A 19,168-nucleotide genomic window follows, 5' to 3' on the forward strand; every position below is an offset into this window, starting at 1 on the left:
CATTTCCGTCTGCCTTCGAATATGTAGTGGTCAGAGGGAAATTGTTCCCCGGACCTCTTCTTCAGTTCTGGAAATAATAATCTGGGCCCCAGGTTGGCCTTTGGACCAGTTTGTAGAGCTAAGTAGCTGTGATACAGTGAACGCCCAGGTCAGTGTTCGTAACACAGAATAATATAGGTAATATAATGCTCCTAATTCAACTAGATCTATATGGTTACGTTAGGGTGTGACTGCTGGGGCCATGGTGGTTTCCAGAGGGGCGCAGTTTGTCCTGAGGAGTTGGGATTGCCCTTGCTCGTGGCTCCGGCATGGAGCATTTTGTTCTCAGAAGTCGGGGCAGGGCAGAATTGCATCTCTCACGGTTTAAATTGATTAAAAACAATGTCTTTTTTTTTTGTTTGTTTGAGCAGATAAACAACCTTCTAAGGAGAAAAAGAAGAAGAAAAAGAAAAGCAAAGAGGTACTATTTAATTCCTCAGAGCTGATCTGCCATATTACCTACCAGCCAAGGAGAGGGGTGGCCTCTACAGCGTACTCTGTGTCCTGGTCGGCTTCCTTCCATTCTCCCACCCTGCAGCCGGATCTGTGCCCCCCAGGCTCTGCAGACCATTAACTACTTCGCAGCTTAAAAGCAAGCTTTTAGAACAGTTGAATTTTGAAAAGGCAGGGTGTGAGTTTGTAAAATACAGGATTAAATAGAGCAGTGCATCTCTGCTGGGCTGAGTCTGTTGATAGCACCATTACTTTTTCCAAGCAGAGGGGTGTCCCCAACAGACCTAATCTCAGAGGCAGCAAGGGAAATCTGCAGGAGGCTTTGTCTTTGCCATTTCTGCCTGTCCGATACTGTGGTATTGTCGGCACAAACTGCCTGACAGACCACTGCTACATATAAACCAGATGGTCTTTCCTCTCTTCTGTCCAAAGACACAGAAGGGTCTTCTGGAATTAACTCCAAGCCAGCCTTGGTAGTAGGTGCTTCACCCTAAGCAAGGTTCCCATCAGAGCCAAGTTTCAGGGCGATCTACGCTGGGTTACTGGCATGCTCAGAGGATTTACTAAGAAAAATGTTCTCCTTTTACAGGAAGAGGAGAAGTCTGCGAAAAAGAAGAGCAAACACAAGAAGAGCAAAGAGAAGGAGGAGAGCAAAGAGGAGAAAAAGAAAAAGAAGAAGAAGAGCAAGGAGAAAAACAATGAAATAGATGAACTTGAGGCTTTTCTTGGAGGAGGAGGAGCCAGCATGAACAAGCCACGAGGAGGTGGGGACTATGAGGAGCTGTAGGCTGGCTGCATGTACGCGCAGCGGACTCTTCTGTCGTGGCTGTCTCCATCTTTTCTTACGAGTCACACCAGGACAGGTGCAGATGTGTAAAGCTTTGGCCATTTGCCGTATATTCTCTCAAAACAGAGCTGGCAAAACAAAAGCTTTGCATCTGTGTGTGCTGTTCTGGTGCGTTCGTTACACAATGAAAATCCAGCTGAGATGTACTTGAGTAAGGGGAAGGTTCAGGGCACGGTTCCCAAGCCCGCTTCCAGGCTGTCGTTTTTTCTCCTTCCAGAGATGCCCCGTCAGGTAGCTGGCAGGGCGTGGGAGGCGAAGGGGACCTGCCTCCTGCTCTGCCCCTGCTCTGTTCCACTCCTGCACACCTGAAATTCCTGTCTTGTTAAGAGGAGTGCAACAAAACATGCCGCATGAACGCATCGTGCTCGCCTGTCTCAAGTCTCTAACTTTTTATCCTTCCTATTTTTTTAATGAGAAAAGTGGTATTGGCCATTGCTCCACCCAGCAGTTGGTGAGCTTTAAATTGAGCAGATCATGCTATGGTACAGCTCTCTAAAACAGCAGCCGCAAGGCCAGAGTGAGAGAGAGAGTGCGTGTGATTTTGGAGTCCTTGGAACGGGACCTTTCTGCACAGCAGCTTAATTAGCACTCACTGGTGCTGCTGTTGGAATTCATGAAGCCCCATTGATTTCCGTGGCCCCAGTGTCTCAGACACTACACGTAAGCTGCTATGCAGTTTGGGAAAACAATGCAAAGTGCAAAGCTAACCTGAAAAAGAGAGAGGAAAATCAGTGCTTTTCTGCATTTCCCACCCTTGAATTTGCATATACTAGAATCCCCTCCCTTCAGTACCTCTCAGGGACATGACTCTCATGTGGAAATGAAGATATCCAGAGCTTCAGAACTGTCTCCAGGGAAGTGTTAGCATGGCAAGGCATTTGCTTCTCAGGCATTTTACAGTCACGCTGTAAAACACTGGCTGCCTCTCTGCACTGAGAGGGACAACCACTGTAGCTCGACAGCTCAATCCTGGCCCCGCTTCTTTCGATACTGCAGCCGCGCATCCTGGGCCCAGCCTCCCTGCAGCCAGCGTGCTGCCTGCCCCTGCCCCGAGCGGAGAGCCTCCTCCTGTCCCGTGAGTTTGGGAAGCCTTTTAATTTTTTGCTTTGAACTTAAACCAGTGGATTGGTCTCAGCAGCATCGGTTGCCGTTGGATGGGCACTGCAGGCCAGCCCTTCACACTCGCCTGTGTCTCAGCGAGCCGCCCCTGTGTTTGATGGAGCTTGTTAGTTCTCCAGACCCCCTTCGGTTTTGGTTCTGGTGTCCTTCTCCCAGCTCAGACGGTGAAGCTTCCTCCAGGCTCTGTGCATTACGTTACCCTGTGCTTGCAGGTTGATTTGATGTTTGGTTTTGTTCTTCCTCTCCCCTTTTTGTTGTAAAATGTCAACCATGAAATCCAAACTGTGGTTTCCTTCTACATCCCTACAAAGCGAGGTGTTCTTTTGATCCATTATCCGCTCCAGAGTTGTCTTGACCAGCAGGCAGTTACCTGCTCCATTTTTTCTTTCCCCAGCCCCCAAAATGCACTTGTAACTGTTTCCCTGTAAAACAAACTGAGTTTTTTTGCTGCATGAGCAGTATATTGTTCAGGTCTGTTTGCCATTAGCATTTGCCTACTTCTCTGAACGTTACTACATTTCACGTGACGCCGTAGGGAAATTGCATGGGACAGGTCAAACTTTGCACGTCTGGGGAGGAAGAAGCGGACTGGGCCGTGACTGGTTTGCAGCCTCTCTTGTGAAAAGGCAGGCGGGCGTTCGAGCTTCAGCTGGCTGCGTTCCTGAAAGCGCTTCTGTTCTGTGAAGATTTTGGGTCATGTTCCATTTTGCATTGACAAAAACCTGGTACAATCCATTCTGACTATAAAGCTCTGTTGTACAACTGCCTCTGCACGTCTTCTTCTCCACCGCAAGCACGTCTGCCTGGGCTCGCGAGCTGCCTGTCCCTCCAGGACTGTTTCACAGAAGGGCATCCCGCTGCCCCTCAGGCTGTTGCGTTCTTACGCTTCGTGGAACGGGGCACTAAATTAAAAATCATTCCAAAATAAAAAAAAAGCTGAACATAAAAACCATGAGTTCTTTCCCCCAAACCGAAGTCTGTCCTGGCAGAGCTGTTGTTTCACGCGGCGTGAGGGAGATGCTGGTTTTGTTCAGCGCTGCTTCCTTGCGAACGCAGCTCTTGGTTAGCAGAAGGCTGTACAGGCGCCGAGTCCCCTGGAAACGCTGGCGCTGGCATCGGTTTGTCCGTCACCTGGGCCAGATTTGACCACCGTAGGAGCCTTTGCGCTCCCTGTGGCTCGTGTTCCTTGTCAGCACAAGGAGCTGAGACAAAAACAAGCGAAGATGAGTCACTGTGTTCCAAAATACTCTTTTAAAAGAGAAAAGCAGATGCGGGAGCTCTCTTCACTTACGCTACAGCCCCAGGAGGGTGTGTGGCGTGTTTCGGCTTTGGCAGCAAGGCCAGAGAAATCCCACCCCATGGGTGAAGCGGGAGCGTGGAAGGGAACAGCAGCAAAACGACTTAAGACTTAAGACTTCTGCCTTTTTCAGGGAATGCTGAACTGGTTGGGGCTACAGCATGAGCTGTAATCCAGTGCCAGCAAGCGCGAGCGAGGGGAGAGAGACCTTGTCTGAGCTGGGCTCTCCCGTGCCCAGTCTTTCGAATAAGCTAAATATGAAAAGTATGTGTACGTGCCTGTCATTATGGGGAAGCTTCTGCAGAGTCACATCGATATAAATAGTTCCTGTGAGCGTCTCTAGAGGTACCGGTGTATTTGCTTTTGGGTTTATCAGTCATCCAAAAAATATCAAGAGCTTGAGGCTGAGGAGCTGCGACTTGCCGTTAGCGCTGGCCAGAGCTGCGTGCTGTACAAGGTCTCGGTTGGTTTCGAGCGGCAGGAGGGAGAAGTGCAGATTTATCGCTGTGTTTGTAGCCTGCCAGCTCGGCCTGGTTCCCGAGCACGGCCAGGGGAGCCCCATCCTCGGCAGCTGCTGCTGGAGGCCTGAAAGCCATACGGCCCCTGCCCCTTCGCACCGCTGGCTGGTTTTGATCCGCAGGGCCCTCGGCTGCGATACGATTGCTTCCACTGTGCCAGCCTGAAGCCAGAGCGTTCACGATAAGTCATGAGAGGTAACTCCGAGGTCCCCTGTTCCCACCCGCTGTGTCTTCCCGGCCAGGGTCGCTCAGCTGCTGACCGAGCCTCTGCGGGGTGCGGTATGAGAGCTGCCCGACGAGCAGCCTCCCGTCGCGCCAGCATCAGGCTGGCCTGGCAGCCCTCCAGGAGGAGAGGAGGCCAGTCTGCAGGCGTCTGTGGGTCTGCTTCGTGGACAGCGTGTGTAGTACCCCGGCTGGGACAGCCTGGGCTGTGCTGCTAACCCCAGACATGAATGGGAGCTGTGCGCCCAGTGTTTATTTTGGGGAGTGTTCCTTGCCGTAGCCGTCCCTGGAGTGGGACAATCCAGCGTGACGGTTAGCAGCTCCTGTCACTCTTGGCAACTCCTGGCGTGTGACTCGATGCAGCTGCTGCGACAAGATGTGGGTGAAGTCGTACTCCGAGAGCAGACTGACGTTTTGATCTCCGCAGGCTTCGCAGCGTGCCTTCCGTGCCGGTATCCCTGTGGCTCCCCGGCTGGGAGCCAATTTTAGCAAGACCTTCCAGCTCCCCTGCACCCGAGTGGCATGGAGCTGCCCGACTCCTCCATGCTCGTACATCCTCTCTCCGAGGATTCCCCCGGGGCAAAGGCAGCGTGTTCACAGCATCTTTAACAGTCTTTAACAGGCTGCCAGGGAAGTGGTACAATCACAGTCCCTGGAAGTATTCAAAAAACGTGTGGATGTGGTGCTTGGGGACATGGTTTAGAGGTGGAGCAGGCAGTCAGGTTAACGGTTGGACTCGATGATCTCAGAGGTCCTTTCCAACCGTAACAAGTCTATGATTCTGTCTTTCTCCTGATGGCCCAAGTCTCCTTAGCGCAGGTGGCCGTCCCTGCTTGCTAAAGCTCTTGCTCATGTTAATCTGTGTTAGTGGCTGTCACAAAACTCGTCCCTGCAGGAGAATCAAGCTGCTTAGCACGGCCGCTGAGCCTGGACCCCAGCCCTGCATGGCACAGCCTGTGCCGAAAGGCCCACGTCTCTTGATACCCAGCCCACAGCTTCCTCCACCCCCTCGTCAAAATCCCAGGTAGAAAAATAGCGCAAGGACAGACTGACCAGTCCTTGCAGCTCCCACCACCCCCAAAGCAGCTCGGTTTCCCTGCGGGAAGGTGTGCATCAGTCTTCTGGCTCAGGGCTCGGGAGCTGTCTGATAATTGCCATCCAGATTTATTCCTGGCCAATTTATGCTTGTTTGTTCCTTTGCCAGCACTGTTGTTTAAATACCGCTCCCGGCCCTGTGCGGACAGGGCTCCTGTCCCTGCTCTGCTTTTGTCTGCTGGACAGGCCGTCCCCCGGCTGTGCTAGCAGCCGTCCTTGGCACCGGCTCCCCTTTGAGGTCATCCTTCTGTGCCCGTGCCAGTCCAGATGAGGTCATGCCAGGGCTGGTGCTTAATGATTCCCGTACAATCCATCTCCTGCTGCACCCCGGGAGAGGGCTGGCCTTTCCGCAGCTGTGTCCTGCTGGGGGCTTGCAGCCAGCAGCTGGCTCACCAGCGCACCGGGTCTTCATCATTCCCCATGATTTATGGCCATGTGCAAGGAGTGCAACGATCCTGCCCGTTGAGGGCTTCAGCTTCTGTTGCTCCCATAAGGTCATAACAACTTTTTCCCTGGCTTGCCGAGGCCTGGCATGGGAATTTGCTTCCTTCCCCCAGCAGCGAACATGCAAAGGTTATTGAAGGTTTTAGCAGGACACAAAATGAACGTGGGAGCTTGCAGGTGCTCTTGGAGGAGGCCTGCAGCTGCAGGCTCCTGGGCGTGCTGCGGGGCCGGACGAACACCCAGGCTGCGACAGCGCCGGTGCAGGACAGGCCAGGCAGAGCTGAAGGGAGGGCAGCGAGCAGGCAGTGGCTGGGGGCAAGGTGTCGAACGGGCGTGATGCCTGCGGGTTCCCTGCAGTCCAGGGTCCTGTGTCTTGGAGAGACCGTAGTGCTCGCCTGCCCTGCTGGGATGCCCCTGAGCTGGCAAATGAGTGATTCTGGGGAAGTCCCGCAGTAGGATGGGCTTAGGGACCGGCTGCTGTAACCTAGCAACAGTCTCAATCATGGCATAATATAATTAATCCAGTGTCGGCTCAGTCTGCTGCTTAAAGATACCAGGGTGAGTGGCTGAGCCTTTTTAACTTGTGGGTTTGCCTCCTAAACAAGCCTTCAGCATCTCAGGCATGTCACACGTGTTCCTGGCCCTAGGGCGGCTCACGGTGAGTATCCAGGCTTCGTCTTTCAACCACTTGACAGGGAAGTTGCTGAGCAAAGGGACATAATTCCCTGGCACCTTCGGAGAGCTGTCGTGGCCGAGCCCCATGGGTCCCATAGGCGCAGGCAGACCTTGGCCAGGTGAGATGCGGTGCGGTCGGCTAAAGCCGCGGGTTCAGGTGCGGAGCAGCCTGCAGGAAACCCAGCACCGTGACGGGTTAAAGCAGGAGGTGGTGTCTGTATGCAGGACACTGCCATGGGGCAGCAAGCCAGCCTGTGAGCCCAGAAAACTCCCGAGTTATCTCCAAACTGTTGGCAGGCTCTGCCTTACGGCGGGAGCAAGGAGGGGAAGCAGTGGCTTTCCGTCACCACAGAGGTGAGATGAGGGGAGGAGGAGGAGGAGGCTGCTGTGTCTCCCAGTGGCAGGGGACACCTGAGAGATGCCGGTCTCCCCCGCTCTGCATACCTCTCCCTGCTCCTGGATAGCGTGTGTCGGCATGGGGTGCTCTGCCTGTGCCTGAGGTTCGGCCTGGGTGGCAGCTGCAGACGGAGACCGTGCTGGCGTCTGCAGACTGACTGCGGGAAGGAGCCAGCAGGCTGGGAAAAGAGCAGGCTTTTCCCCGGAGCTGGTAGGAGAAACGCCCCTTCTTGTGCCATCGGTGGGAAACGGCTCCATGGAAGGGTACGAGGTGGGGGGCTCCCACCCTGGCCTCGCCGCCTCGAGCACTGCCCGGTGTCGGAGCCATCAGCCCAGCGCCGAGGAGGTCGGTTCGCGCGTCGCTGCGGGGGCTGACAGCTTCGGGGGGTGATGAGCGACTGGTGCTGGCATGTGGCATTGCTTGGGCAGGCTGGAGCGACGCCCGGCAGCCCTGCCCAGTGCCGGTGCTGCCCGCGCCGCCGAGGCGCGGCTCCCACCGCACGCTGCCGGCCATCCCGCTGGCAGGGCACCGCTGAGACCCCTCCTCGCGGGCACCGTGGGGGGCCAGGGCACCCCAAGCGGGGCGTCTCCTTGCCTCTGGCACGGCTGCGGGGCAGCAGATGGATGCCCTGTGCTCAAGCTCAAGGCTCGTTGGGGACCAACCCGTCATTCCCAAGGAGGCAGGCAGGAATGTGGGATTTACGACCCTCTACAGGCAGGGACCCTAACGCCCGCAGCTGCTTTACAGGCCACACTCGCCCTCGTCTGCCACCGAAGCCGCTGGGGGCTGCGGGGCAGGCGACGGCTCCCTCCCGAGCCCCAGAAGTGGGCAGCGGGGCCCGGCTTCTCCCTTGTTTCAGAGCTGGGGGAAGGGAGGTGATGGGAGGGAAAGAGGAGGAGAGAAGCTGGAAGGAGGGGAGACCCCCCTGCACCCAGCCCGGGCATCACGCTGACGCCAGCCACCGCGGCTGCTCCTCGCTCAGGGAAAATGAGAGCATCACCCCCCTCCAGGAGCTGCGGGGTGGCCAGCGGGCAGCAGCGAGGGGCAAGCAAGCTGGCAGGCAGGGCAGCAGCGAGCATCCCATCCCATCCTATCCCATCCCATCCCATCCCATCCCATCCCATCCCATCCCATCCCAGCTCTGCCTCACTCCCAGCTGTGGGATCCCCACGTTGCCTTGGAAACGGGGGATTTCGCAGCAGCTTGCGCTGGTGCTGCCTGCAGGGGGGGGGGAGGTCTTCCCCTTGCCCACCCAAACGCTGTCCTGCCCTGTTCCCCCAGGCCTGCCCACGCTGCTGCCCACCTCACCCCTCTCCCATGGGCAGGGGAGGGGGCGTGAAGGCTGCCAGCCCCCGGCTCTGGCCACCCCAAAGCCGCTCCGCTGGCCCTGCAGCGGATGCTCCATTCCCAAACAGGCTGCGGTGCACCGCCTGCCTTGGCTACCCACACAGTGGGGAGGGCAACCGGGGAATGAGGAGCCCAGGGCACAGAGAAGGTATCAAATATTAATCCCTGCTGCAAATTCGGCAGCGTGGGAGGGAGCGGGGCGTTGCGCAGCATCCCCGACACCTTCCTGGTGCCATCCGTGTTGCACCTCGGTCCCCAGATGGGCTCTCGCCAGGGCCTCTGGGGGCACGGCGAGGCGCTGGGTGCCCATCGCCCCCATTTCCCATAGGGTGGGTGCCGCAGCCCCCCCATCCCATTTTGGGGTGCCCCACCCTGTTCCCCCAGTGCTGGAGCCCTCACCCTGGTAAGCACTGCTTCGGTGGCTACAGCACCCACGGGGGGTGACCCAGCACCACGCCGACCCCGGGGCTGGCAGCCACCCCCTGCCCGCCTCCCCCTCCCATGGCATCACAGGCCACGGGTGGCATGGCACGGGTTCTCGTGCGGCTGTTCTGCCGCGGTCGGGAAGCCGAGCGAGACCCAGAAGCCGTCTCCTTGCTTGCCTCATCGGAGCTACTCACGCTCGACTCGAGTTGCGCCCCGGCCCCGTTTCTTGCCGAGCTGTCACCGCGCGGGTGCAATCGCCCTGACGCCGGGCTCCGTCTCACAGGTGGCCCTGAGGACAGGCTGGCGGCTGCCTGCGCCGCGCTGTCGCTTCCCATCGCGGTCCCCGTGCTGAGCTGCCCAGCCCGCACAGGGGCTGCTCGCCTCCCTCCCGACTCGGTGCCATGCCATCGGGGCCATCCAGCCCTTCACCAACAAAACCAACGTGGGAATCCCCGTGTCGGGCAGCTGCAGGTCCCAAGCTGTTGGTGGGGATCTGCCACGTCACGCACCCGCTGCCCCGGACAGCCCCGAGCACCATGGTGTCACCTGGGCTTGCAAGGGCACCCCATGGGAGGGCAGCTTGGCCCCCGTCTCCCCAGGCTGGGCATTTTTGGGACCCGCCGGCTGCTTGGCATCTGCCAGCCTGTCGCAGCCCGCTCAGCACGTCCCGGAGTGTGACCGGCACCGGCCTGGCTGCCCAGTCCATCAGGATGCGCAAGCGGGTTTGCAGCTCCAGCACCAGGTGCGTCCATCTGGGTGCAGGTGCGCCATCCCGCCCTCCCCCATGGTGGACACCTCTCAGAGGTGGGCAGTGTTTCTTCATGTTTAACGTCCTTCAAATTATTTTTCCCCGGTTGCTTTCTGAGCTTCTCTGAGGAATCAGCTCCTTTTGCTCCCTTGGAGCGGGCCATGCGTTCCCCTGACACCACCACACCGGTGCCCCAGTCCCACTGCCAGACTGGGGCTGGGGGAGTCCTGGAAAACCCCTTTATTGGAGCCCTTCCCTTGCTGCCCGCCTTGTCCTGCCTCTAACCTGCTTCCCCGGTGAGGCTCTGGCCCTCCTGGCCAAGCGATACGGCATTTTGGAACTGCCCAGAAAGGGCTTTCGAGCTTCAAAACTGCCCCGTACTGGCACTGCCGGAGCCGTCCCCCTCCACCCATGTCCGCTTGGTCCCCACCAGCCTCCTCTGTCCCTTGCCATGTAGCTCTGGCTCGGCGAGTCCCCCCGAGGGAGGCACCAGTGACGATGGGCGGGAGAGCCAGGGACGGAGCGGGGCTTTGGTGACCCTGCCGCCAGGACCATCAGGATGGCAGCGAGGAGGCGCCCAGCTCAGCTGCAGCCAGGGCGGGATGGGTGGCCTTCGAGGACAGGGGTGGTGGGTGGCCCAAGGTGCTGCCTGTCTGCATCATCCCCCGGCCCTGCGTTCCCAGCGTGGCCCCAGTGGACTGGGACCAGTGATGTGACCCCCACCTCTCCCCCACACCGAGGTCTGTCCTGCTCGGGGCTGGCCAAGCGCCCAGCATCACCACGGGTCCCCAGCGTGACCTGCGGGCACATTGTTCCTCTGTGCCTCAGTTTCCCCCTTGGCCAGGGCACGGCAGAACTGAGTCTGTCACATGCAGACACGGCGACCAGGGCACGCTGCGTGGGGTGACGGGGAGATGCGCAAACCAAGCCCTCAGCCCCAGCCTGCGCTGCCCACCCCCGGCCTCCCCGGCAGAGCCAGGGTGTGCCGCAGCACCGCGCGTGCCGGCAGTCGGTAAATGATCCGCGTGAACAGCTACAGCCACCGTCGCCTGCGCAGCATGGCGGGGCCTCTCCCCAGCCGCTATCAGCAGAGACCAGGGCGGGAGCGTGCTGCTGGTGGGGAAACCGAGTCACAGGGATGCAGCGCACATCTTGGCTCTGCTCCACGCTGGGCCTGGGGGAGGGCCCAGCACCGAGCAGGCAGAAACCCCCACAGAAGAGGGGGTTCGCCCCTGCACCGGCCCAGCCTGGCTGCTCCTGGCCCTGACGGTGAGCCCCGGTGGGGCAGCTGGGCCACGCACCCCAGACACGGGACAGAAGCTCCTCCTGCCTGGGGACAGGCACTGGGCTGGCCTTTTTCTTGCAGGGCTGCAGGAACGAGCCCCGGCTCCTGTCGTCCCTCTGGCCACCTGCATGTCCCCCGCCAGCAGGACAGGGGCCCCCGGCCGCTCAGCCAGGGACAAGCCCGGACCTGCACAGCCATGGCGAGGGCCCAACACCACCGTCCTCTGCGCAGGGGTGGGGGACAGCCCCGTCCCTCCCCGCAGAGCCCTGCTGCCCGTGTGGGGCTGCTGCCAGGGCTGTGCCGAGGGGGTCCCCTCCGTCCGAGGGGCTGCCGCCCCTGCGAGCAGCGGGCACAGGGCCGGGGGCAGCCCCCTGAGGGCCACCCCGGGGCTTCTCAGCACCCGTGGGGCTGGGCTGGGCTGGGGCTGCCCCCCCGCCCTGGGTGCCCAGGGGTGCCACAGCCCGAAGCAGCGGCGTGCCCCGGTGCTCAGGAGGTGCCAGCTGCCACCAGAGCCCCTCTGCCCGGCTCCCAGTGAGCCCTGAACAGCCAGAGTGACCGCAGCCTTCGGCTCCATCCTCCTCCTCTGGGATCTTCCCCTTCTTCTCTCCTCCAGGCTGCCCCTGGCTAGACGAGGAGGAGGAGGAGGAGGACGAGGTGTCCACAGCCCCAGTGACCTCAGCACATGCCATGGTGCTGCCATCTCCGGTGGCGTGGAGTCGTGCCCGTGGTCCGGTTGGATCCCTCAGCACTTTTCAGCCTAAAATAGCAGGTGCACAGGGGGAGCAGAGGGTCCCACTGCCCCTCGCCACGGGGCCACGGGGACAGGGTCCAGCCCGCCCGTCCCCTGCCCTCAGGCAGCCGAGGCCCTGTGGCCACCCCGAAGCGCAGAGCTCTGGATGGGTGACCCCGATCTACGCGGGTGTCCCCCAGGGCCACAGCTGCAGGGACAGAGGGTGGCACCGCGGGGGAACCCTCAGGGCGGGCATCTCTCTGCCAGCCTGGCAGCGGTGTCCTCCATGCTGGGCCTCCGTGCATTCCCGTAGGATTTGGGCTCCTGCATCATTTGGGTGACTGCACTCCTGGGGGATGCTGAGCCCTGCCCCCCCCCGGGCAGCAAGCTGGCCCGACCTGCGCTCCCGTGCACATCAGCGACCGGGTCACGAGCCTCGCCAGTGCTCAGCTCCGGCGCAGGGCTGGCGGGCGCGGGGCTGGCGGCAGGCGGGGAGCAGATGGAGCGGCACCGCGGGGGCCGCGGGGGCAGGAAGCCGGGGGCAGCGGGAGCGGCCGAACCGGCAGCCCAAGCACCACGTCCTGCGGGGAGGCAAATGGAAGCGCTGGGGGGGCCGGTGGGGCCTGGCTGAGCGCGGCCGCAGGGCCCCGGGGGCCGCTTGGCCCCGTCCGTGCAGCAGGGACGAGCTGCCCCCGCTCCCCAGCCCCCCCCACCCAGCTGTTGCACCCCTCATCTGTGCAATGAGTTCCTGGGGCTCAGCCCGGTCCCAGGCAGGGCACAGGCCACCGGCCCTGGTGGGCTCGGCAGTGCCCACAGCATCCCTGGGAGCAGAGGGGGCATTTTGGGGCAAAATGCATCAGCCCAGGCTGTGTTCCTGCAGGAGCCAGGGCAACGGCAGCATGCTGCAGACCCTGTGCTCGCCCCGGCGCTCCTCCGCCCGGCGCAGACACAGGAGACACGGGAGACCACGGAAGGATGCTCCCGGTGCTGCAGTGGAGGGAGGGAAGGGCCTTGGCTAGAGAGGAATTTGTAATCAAGCAAATCCCGGTACGCGCCCACCGTGCAGACACGCGGAGGGCGGCAGACCTCAGCTCTGGGCTCGGGGCTCCCGCTGGGTCCCCGGTGCCAAGGCCCCTTGCTGGGGCACCCGCAGGCGCTGGGCCCCTCGGCTGCACCAGTGGTGCCTTCAGGGCTGTGGACAGTGGAGGCTGGCTCAAGGAGGTGGGAGATGGGGAAACTGAGGCAGAGCTCTGGCGTCGGGGCCATTGCACGCTGAGAGCCGTCGGACGCCGCCTTTGCCCGTCTCGGCACGTTGCCCGTTGTGTCGCTGAGCGTCCCCCCAGGGGCTCCGGCCGCCGCAGGCAGAGGCGGCCCGGGCGCCTCTGGGAAAAGGAGGCCGCTCCACAGAGAAGCTTATCGGGGGATTTCGCTGCCCGCTTGGCCACGGCCAGACAGGGCCGCGGTGATGCGCCAAGGTCAGGCGGGATGTGGTGATGGCGGTGACGGGCCCAGGGGGCTGCTGGCACCGGGGGGCTGCGGCACGAGGGCAGGCGCCCACGGGGGCACGACACCCGCAGGGGCGGTGGGCCGACGGCGCATGATGTGGGGCTGAACCCCCCGGCACCTCTCCGGGAGATGCCGGTGCCTCGTCCGGGGGCTCCGGGGGTCCGGCGGGTGCCCGCAGACGGGGTGCGGGGGGATGGCACCGGGAGCGGGGTGCGGGGGCGCCGGGGTCCCCCAGACCAGGACCGGGGGGTCCCGCCGTGGGCGGGGGGGTGCTGCCGGCGGACGGGGATGGGGGCCGGAGCCGAGCGCAGCTGGACCGGGGACCGGGGACCGGTGATGGGGACCGGGGCCGGGGGCGGCGCCGGTGGGTGGCTCCGGTCCCGGCCCCGCCGGTAACTCCGCCTGCCGTATTTATGGGAAAACAAGCGGCGGCGGAGCCGGGCGGCCGCGGCGGAGCGTCGGGCCGAGCCGAGCCGAGCCGAGCCGAGCCGAGCCGAGCCGTGCTGTGCTCTACCGGACCGTGCCGAGCCGGATCGGGCGGAGCCGGGCCGGGCCATGGCCGCCGGGGCGGCAGCCCCAGCCTAGCGCGGCGGCGGGGATGCGGCGGGGGGGCCGCCGGGGCGGCGGGCGCGGAGCAGGTAAGGGGGGCGCGGGCGGGGACTGGGACCTGCCGCACTCCCGGGGGACCCCGACCGGGCCATCCCCCGCTACCCCCGGCCATCGCATCCCATCCCCCCATGCCCCCCCCAGCCCCCAGCCCCCCCCCCCGCCGTGTTCCCCAGTCCCCCGTGCCCCACATCCCCCTCCCCATCCCTCCGGGCCCCCCGGGGCCATCCCCATCCCGCGGCCCCGGGCCGAGGCATCCCGGCCCATCGCACCCCGTGTCCCCCATCCCCGTCCCCATCCCATCTCCTCCCCACCCCAGCGCTCCGCAGTGCCCGGGCCGGGGCATCTCGCCCCGGTTCCCGGTGATACCGGCCCCGGGCCGGGCTCAGCGCCCTGCGCGGCCCAGCGGGCCCGGTGCTGCCGGTGCCGCCGGTGCCGCCCGGTGCCGCCGGTGCCGCCGCTGCGCAGCGCGGGGGGTGCCCGGGGCCACCGCCCTGGGCTCTGCGGGACGCGGCGGCCGCAGCGCCCGGGAGAGTCCCGCTCCCCCCGGGGCCGCCCCACGCAGCCCCCACCCGCCCGGGGTCCCCCGCCCCCCCGGCCTTGCCCCTTTGCGGGTGCCCCCCCAGGGTGGGGGGCCGGGGGCTGCCGGGGTCGGGGCGTCCCTTGCTGCCCCTGGGGTGCCGCTCCCCCCTCGGCTGGGTGCCAGCACCGGGGGTCCCCCCCTGGGCTGCGGGTGCTGCTCCCCCCGGCAGGATGAGCCCCTCCAGGGGTGCAGGCAGGGCAGGGGGTGCTGGGGCACCCGGGGGCTGTGGCCGTGGAGGGAGCCTGGGGGGCTCAGGGCAGGGGCTGGGGGGGGGGGCAGGGGCGCGCAGGCTGGGGGGCACGGGCAGGGCTCCGGGCTGGGGAGCGCGGGGGGTGCGTGGAGGGGCAACGCCACAGGGGCACAGGGCGCTGCGGGGGGGGGGCTGGGGCTGGCACGGGGGGGGGGGGGTCTGTTTGCCACAGGCACAGGGCAGGGGCCGGGGGGCAGCGGGTTCCCTCGCCGCGGGCAGCGCCGTGTGCCAGCTGCCTGTGCGGGCAGTGCCCGGGCAGCGCCTGCACCGGCAGCGTCAGCCGCCAGCGCCCGCCCGGCGCGCACACGGAGCGCACAGGCCTCGCGCAGCGGGGCCGTGGGCTGGCAGTGCCCACGGTGCAGCGCGCGCAGGCACTGCACCCGCAGCAGCACGCCGGCGGTACCTCCAGCGTTGCCTGCACGAGCACGGTGGTCGCAGCGCGCGCGAGATGCTGCCCTGGCCGTGTTTCCAGACGCGGGCACTGCCGGCGTGCTCGGGGCAGCGCGGGTGCTGCCGGCCTGCTGGCAGTGCCCGCAGGGCCGCGGCAGGCGGTGAGCTCGGTGCAGCGCAGCGTGTGCTGGCAGCGCGCTGGGGCTGCCCGCGGGGCGGTGCAGTGGTAGCGTGCTCGGTGCACTGCATGTGTAGGCAGCGTGCAGCATACCCAGTGCAGTGTGCCCAGGCAGCACGCAGGCAAGCAGCACGCTGCCTGTCTGCTCAGTGGGATGTGTGCAGGCAGGGCATGCAGCAATGCCCGGGCAGCGTGCACAGGGCAGCGCGCGGGCAGTGTGCTCAGCGCAGCCTGTGCAGGCAGCACCCTTGCTGTGTGCGTGGGGCAGGCAGTGCTGGCAGTGCCCTGGCAGCGCTCGGTGCAGCGTGGGCAGGCTGCGGGGCAGTGTGCTGGCAGGGCGGTGTGTGCAGGCAGCTTGAGGTGATGCACAGGCAGCGTGGGGACAGCAGGCTGCCAGCGCGTCGGGCAGTGACCTGGCAGCGTGCTCCAGGCAGTGCGCAGGCAGCATGAGGGCAGTGTGCAAGCAGCAGGGGCAGGCTGAGGGGCAGTGCCCTGGCAGCGTGCTCGGTGCGGTGAGTGCAGGCAGTGTGGGGGCAGGCTGCAGGCAGTGCCCTGGCAGAGCAGTTAGCGCGGAGCAGGCAGGCAGCACCCTCGCCGTGGGCATGGGGCAGGCAGTGGGTGGGCGGCACGCAGGCAGGGTGCTGCAGTGCCCGGGCAGCGCAGTGTGCACTGCACGGCCCCACTGCACGACCTGCACGTGCTGCATGCAGGCAGCGACCCTGTTCCCGGCAGCCTCCCGGGGGCCCAGGGTTGCTCCCGGTCCCCAGCACCCTTGTGCTGCTCCTGTGGGCCAGAGCTGCCGGTGGCTGGGTGCTCACGTGCAGCACGGCAGGAGCAGCGTGCCGGCCGGCGTGGGGTGCCGGGCTGGGAGCGAGGGCAGCTCCTGGCTGCAGGCAGGGCCCCACGGGCAGCAGCGGGTGCAGGGCTGGGTGCTGAGGCACATGGGTGGCACCAGGCTCTGCAGCAGTGCCAGGTTGAGCCATGGGGTGGTCCTGTGGGCTGGCCCGGGGCATCCCGCCTAGGGACAGGCTGGACGTGTCTGTGTGTCCTGCTCAGCACCGGGGACTCTGTGACAAACCACCCGGGTCCTTGCTGGGGTGGGGATGCGGGCACGGGGCTGGCTGTGTCCCCAGGGGCCGTGTGCCCCCGGGGGGTGGCTCCCGTGGCAAGGAGCTCGGTGGGCATCGGCAGCCCTGGCAGCGCTGCCAGCCACTGTCAGCATCCCCAGGGTGACAGCGTGGAGACCCTGGGCAGGGAGGCTGGTGCCCACTGAGAGCCGGCAGGGCTGGGGCGACGCGGGGCACCCGGTGCCCACCAGGCAGGGGCTGGAGAGCAGAAGGGGATGCGAAATTCCCTCCCTGTGGAGGGGACCCAGCATTGGGGACCGGCGGGGTGTGGGGGCGCGGCGGCAGCGGGCACTGGCAGCGTTGGCGGGGCCGTCCCGGCTCTGCCCCCGCCATGGGCAGAGGGTGCCCGTGGCTTTGCGGGTGCTCCGCTCTCCCTGTGGTGCTGCAGAGTCCCAGCTCCCCCCGGCCCCCCGCAGCACTGCCGCCCCGGCAGCCTCCCCACGCACCCACGCTGGCCTCGCCGAGGAGGAATAATTTGGAGAAACCATGGCAACCCTGGGCAGCGCTGGGGATGCCAGCGCCGTGCTGTCCCCAGGTCCCCCCACCACCACGGCCTCGCGCGACTCTGCGGGCGGCAGGGGGCTGCCGGGGTGGGTGGGGGGACATGCCGGTGCCCGTGGGATGCGGTGCCCACATCCCCAGGGCACAGGGACGCACACAGTGGCCTCGCCGGGCTGCAGTTCAGTTTGGCTCAGCCCGGCTGCGGCTGCAGGGGGTCTCAGGGTGCTCGGTGTCCCCCCGCGGTCCCCCATGGTCCCAGCAGCCGCCTCCCTGCCATGGCCGGGGGTTTCCCGGGACCCTCATGTACCTCTCTTATTTTGCAGCGCTGGGATGGAGCCGCCGCGGGGCCCTCGGCCAGCTCAGCCCACCCACCCCGTCCCAGCTGCTGCCAGACCAGGTAGGACCCTGGGCCGCGGTTCCCTGCCCGCCAGCCGCCCCGACACCGCAGGGATGGGCTTCCTAATGCCACTGTCGGCATCGCCGCGGCGTGGGGTGCTGCCCTCCTGGATCCGGCCCAGCTCCCAAGCGTTGTAATGCAGCGGGGCCGATGCGGAGCCACCGCTACGGGTGCAAAGCTGCTCCCGCAGCCCCGGAGGCACCGGGATCCCCGTCTCCTCCTGGCAGCAAGCTCTCCCCGGCCACTGGGCTCCACAGCCCCCCTGGGGACAGACACCCCCCAGCCTTCCCGCTTCACCCCAGCTCCAGCATCCGTCCCCCCAGCTTCGGAGCGAGACAGGGCTTTATCCGGGCAATGAGGGGGAACCCAAGCCCCCCCTCCCCATCTCTGCGTAGTCGATACTGCTTCTTGCCAAATAAAGTCTGTTCCTTTTTTCCCAGCAACACATTCCCTGTGGTCCTCTGCTGCTGTTTGAAGCCAAATGCCTTTTGCTGGCCTTTCCCGTGCACCTTTAGTGTTTGATGGAGCAGCCGGCACCCACCCGCGCGCCTGGGCCCCTTGCCCAGGTGGCCAAAAAACCAAACCCTCACAGATGTGATGAGTGGTAAAGCCGGCCGGGTATCCCCGCCATGGGCCAAGCCGGTTGGTGCCGACGGCAGCCTGCAGCCGGCTCTCGGTGGGCTGTCAGTGAAGATCAGTGCCACAACCCACCAGGTCCTGTGGGCAAACCTCCTCGTCTGTGCCCCCGGTCGCTCTGGGGGCTCTGGGGGCTCTGGTCGTGCTGACGTCCCCCCTTGGCGCACAGCTGTGCCACGCATGTGGCCAGGGAGCCATGCAGTCGGGGGTCTGCCATCCCCAGTCACCTGCGTGGCATCGCCCCGGAGCGGGTGGGATGCACGGCACTGGTGCGCAGTGGGTGCCAGACCCCATGTCCCATGGGAGCCGCAGCCGCCATACCGCTTGCTCTCCAGCCCACGGCCCAGGCAGGAGACGTGTCCCAGCCGCAGGACACGGGAGAGCACAAAGGCGGTGGGTGCTGAGCCAGCACAGCCCCCCCGGCACGGGGTTATTGCGGAGAGACCCTGGTCCATCCTGCTCAGAGCCACAGGAAGCAATGGAGGAGCCGCTGCTGTCCCGTGGGGTTGGGGCACTGGCCACGGCACCCCTCTGGGAGCCCTCACTGCCGCCCGTGCCGGTCTGGAGGAGACACAGGGAGCCACGTGGCTGCAAGCAGCCAGGGCTTGCCACCCCGCAGAGGTGTTCGTGGGCCACGGTGGGTGCAGCCTCCACGGGGAGGGGGTATGGCTCCTGCCCCCCCGCAGCCCCAGAGCTGCGTGGGCTTCCCAGCCGCCACGGTGGGTGCTCGTGGTACCCATCCCTGGGTGATGCTCCTGCCTGTGCTGCCCGTGGCACTGGGTGCAGCATGGGCTGGGACGTGGGCAAGCACGGGCCCAGGAGACCCTGCAGCCACTCAGATGCTCACAGCGGGGGCCGGGCACGCGTTCCCCTCCTGCTACGGAAAACCGCAGTGTTGGATCTCCCCAGCCCCGTTCAGAGCTGCCGTTTCCCATGACGCTGCCAGGGGGTCCCCATGTCCTGCACCCCAGGAACAGGGGCAGGGCAGTCGGCAGCCTCCTCTCCCAGTGGTGAGCTGGCACCCCTCCCTGGCTGCCCCGCGGCGCCTGGTGCACCTACGGGTGCCCTGCCACTCGCTCTGTTCTTTGTACCCTGGATTTGGAGCCTTTTTCCAGCTTCTTCCCCCAGCCGGGACCCGACTATTAACAGCAGCAGTGGAGGCTGGGGTGCCCCCAAGCCCCCATTTCTGAAGAGGTGGCCGAAATCCGCCCCCGAGCCGGGAGCTGTGGGGATTTGTCCAGTGCCATTGCGGCTCCCTGAGGTCCCCGCCGGGATTTAGGCGCCCTGTCTGTTCTCTTGCAGGGCCGGCTGCCTTCCTCTGAGGCCGTCTGAAGGGGAGCTGGTGGGAGAAG

At 64.5% G+C, this 19,168-nt stretch overlaps 1 protein-coding gene across 1 annotated transcript in view; it reads left to right on the plus strand.

Moving 5' to 3' along the window:
- Window positions 1-3,300, plus strand: part of RABL6 (RAB, member RAS oncogene family like 6) — a 56,734-nt gene extending 53,434 nt beyond the window's left edge. Inside the window, exons 14-15 of the mRNA XM_082327596.1 lie at window positions 411-460; window positions 1,082-3,300. Coding sequence (XP_082183722.1) covers window positions 411-460; window positions 1,082-1,279 — 248 coding nt within the window. The 3' untranslated portion in view covers window positions 1,280-3,300. The remainder of the gene's footprint in view (window positions 1-410; window positions 461-1,081) is intronic.
- The last annotated feature ends 15,868 nt before the right edge of the window (window positions 3,301-19,168 follow it).

The sequence above is a fragment of the Platalea leucorodia genome, assembly GCF_965183815.1.
Source record: "Platalea leucorodia genome assembly, chromosome: 15".
Taxonomy (NCBI): Eukaryota; Metazoa; Chordata; class Aves; order Pelecaniformes; family Threskiornithidae; genus Platalea; species Platalea leucorodia.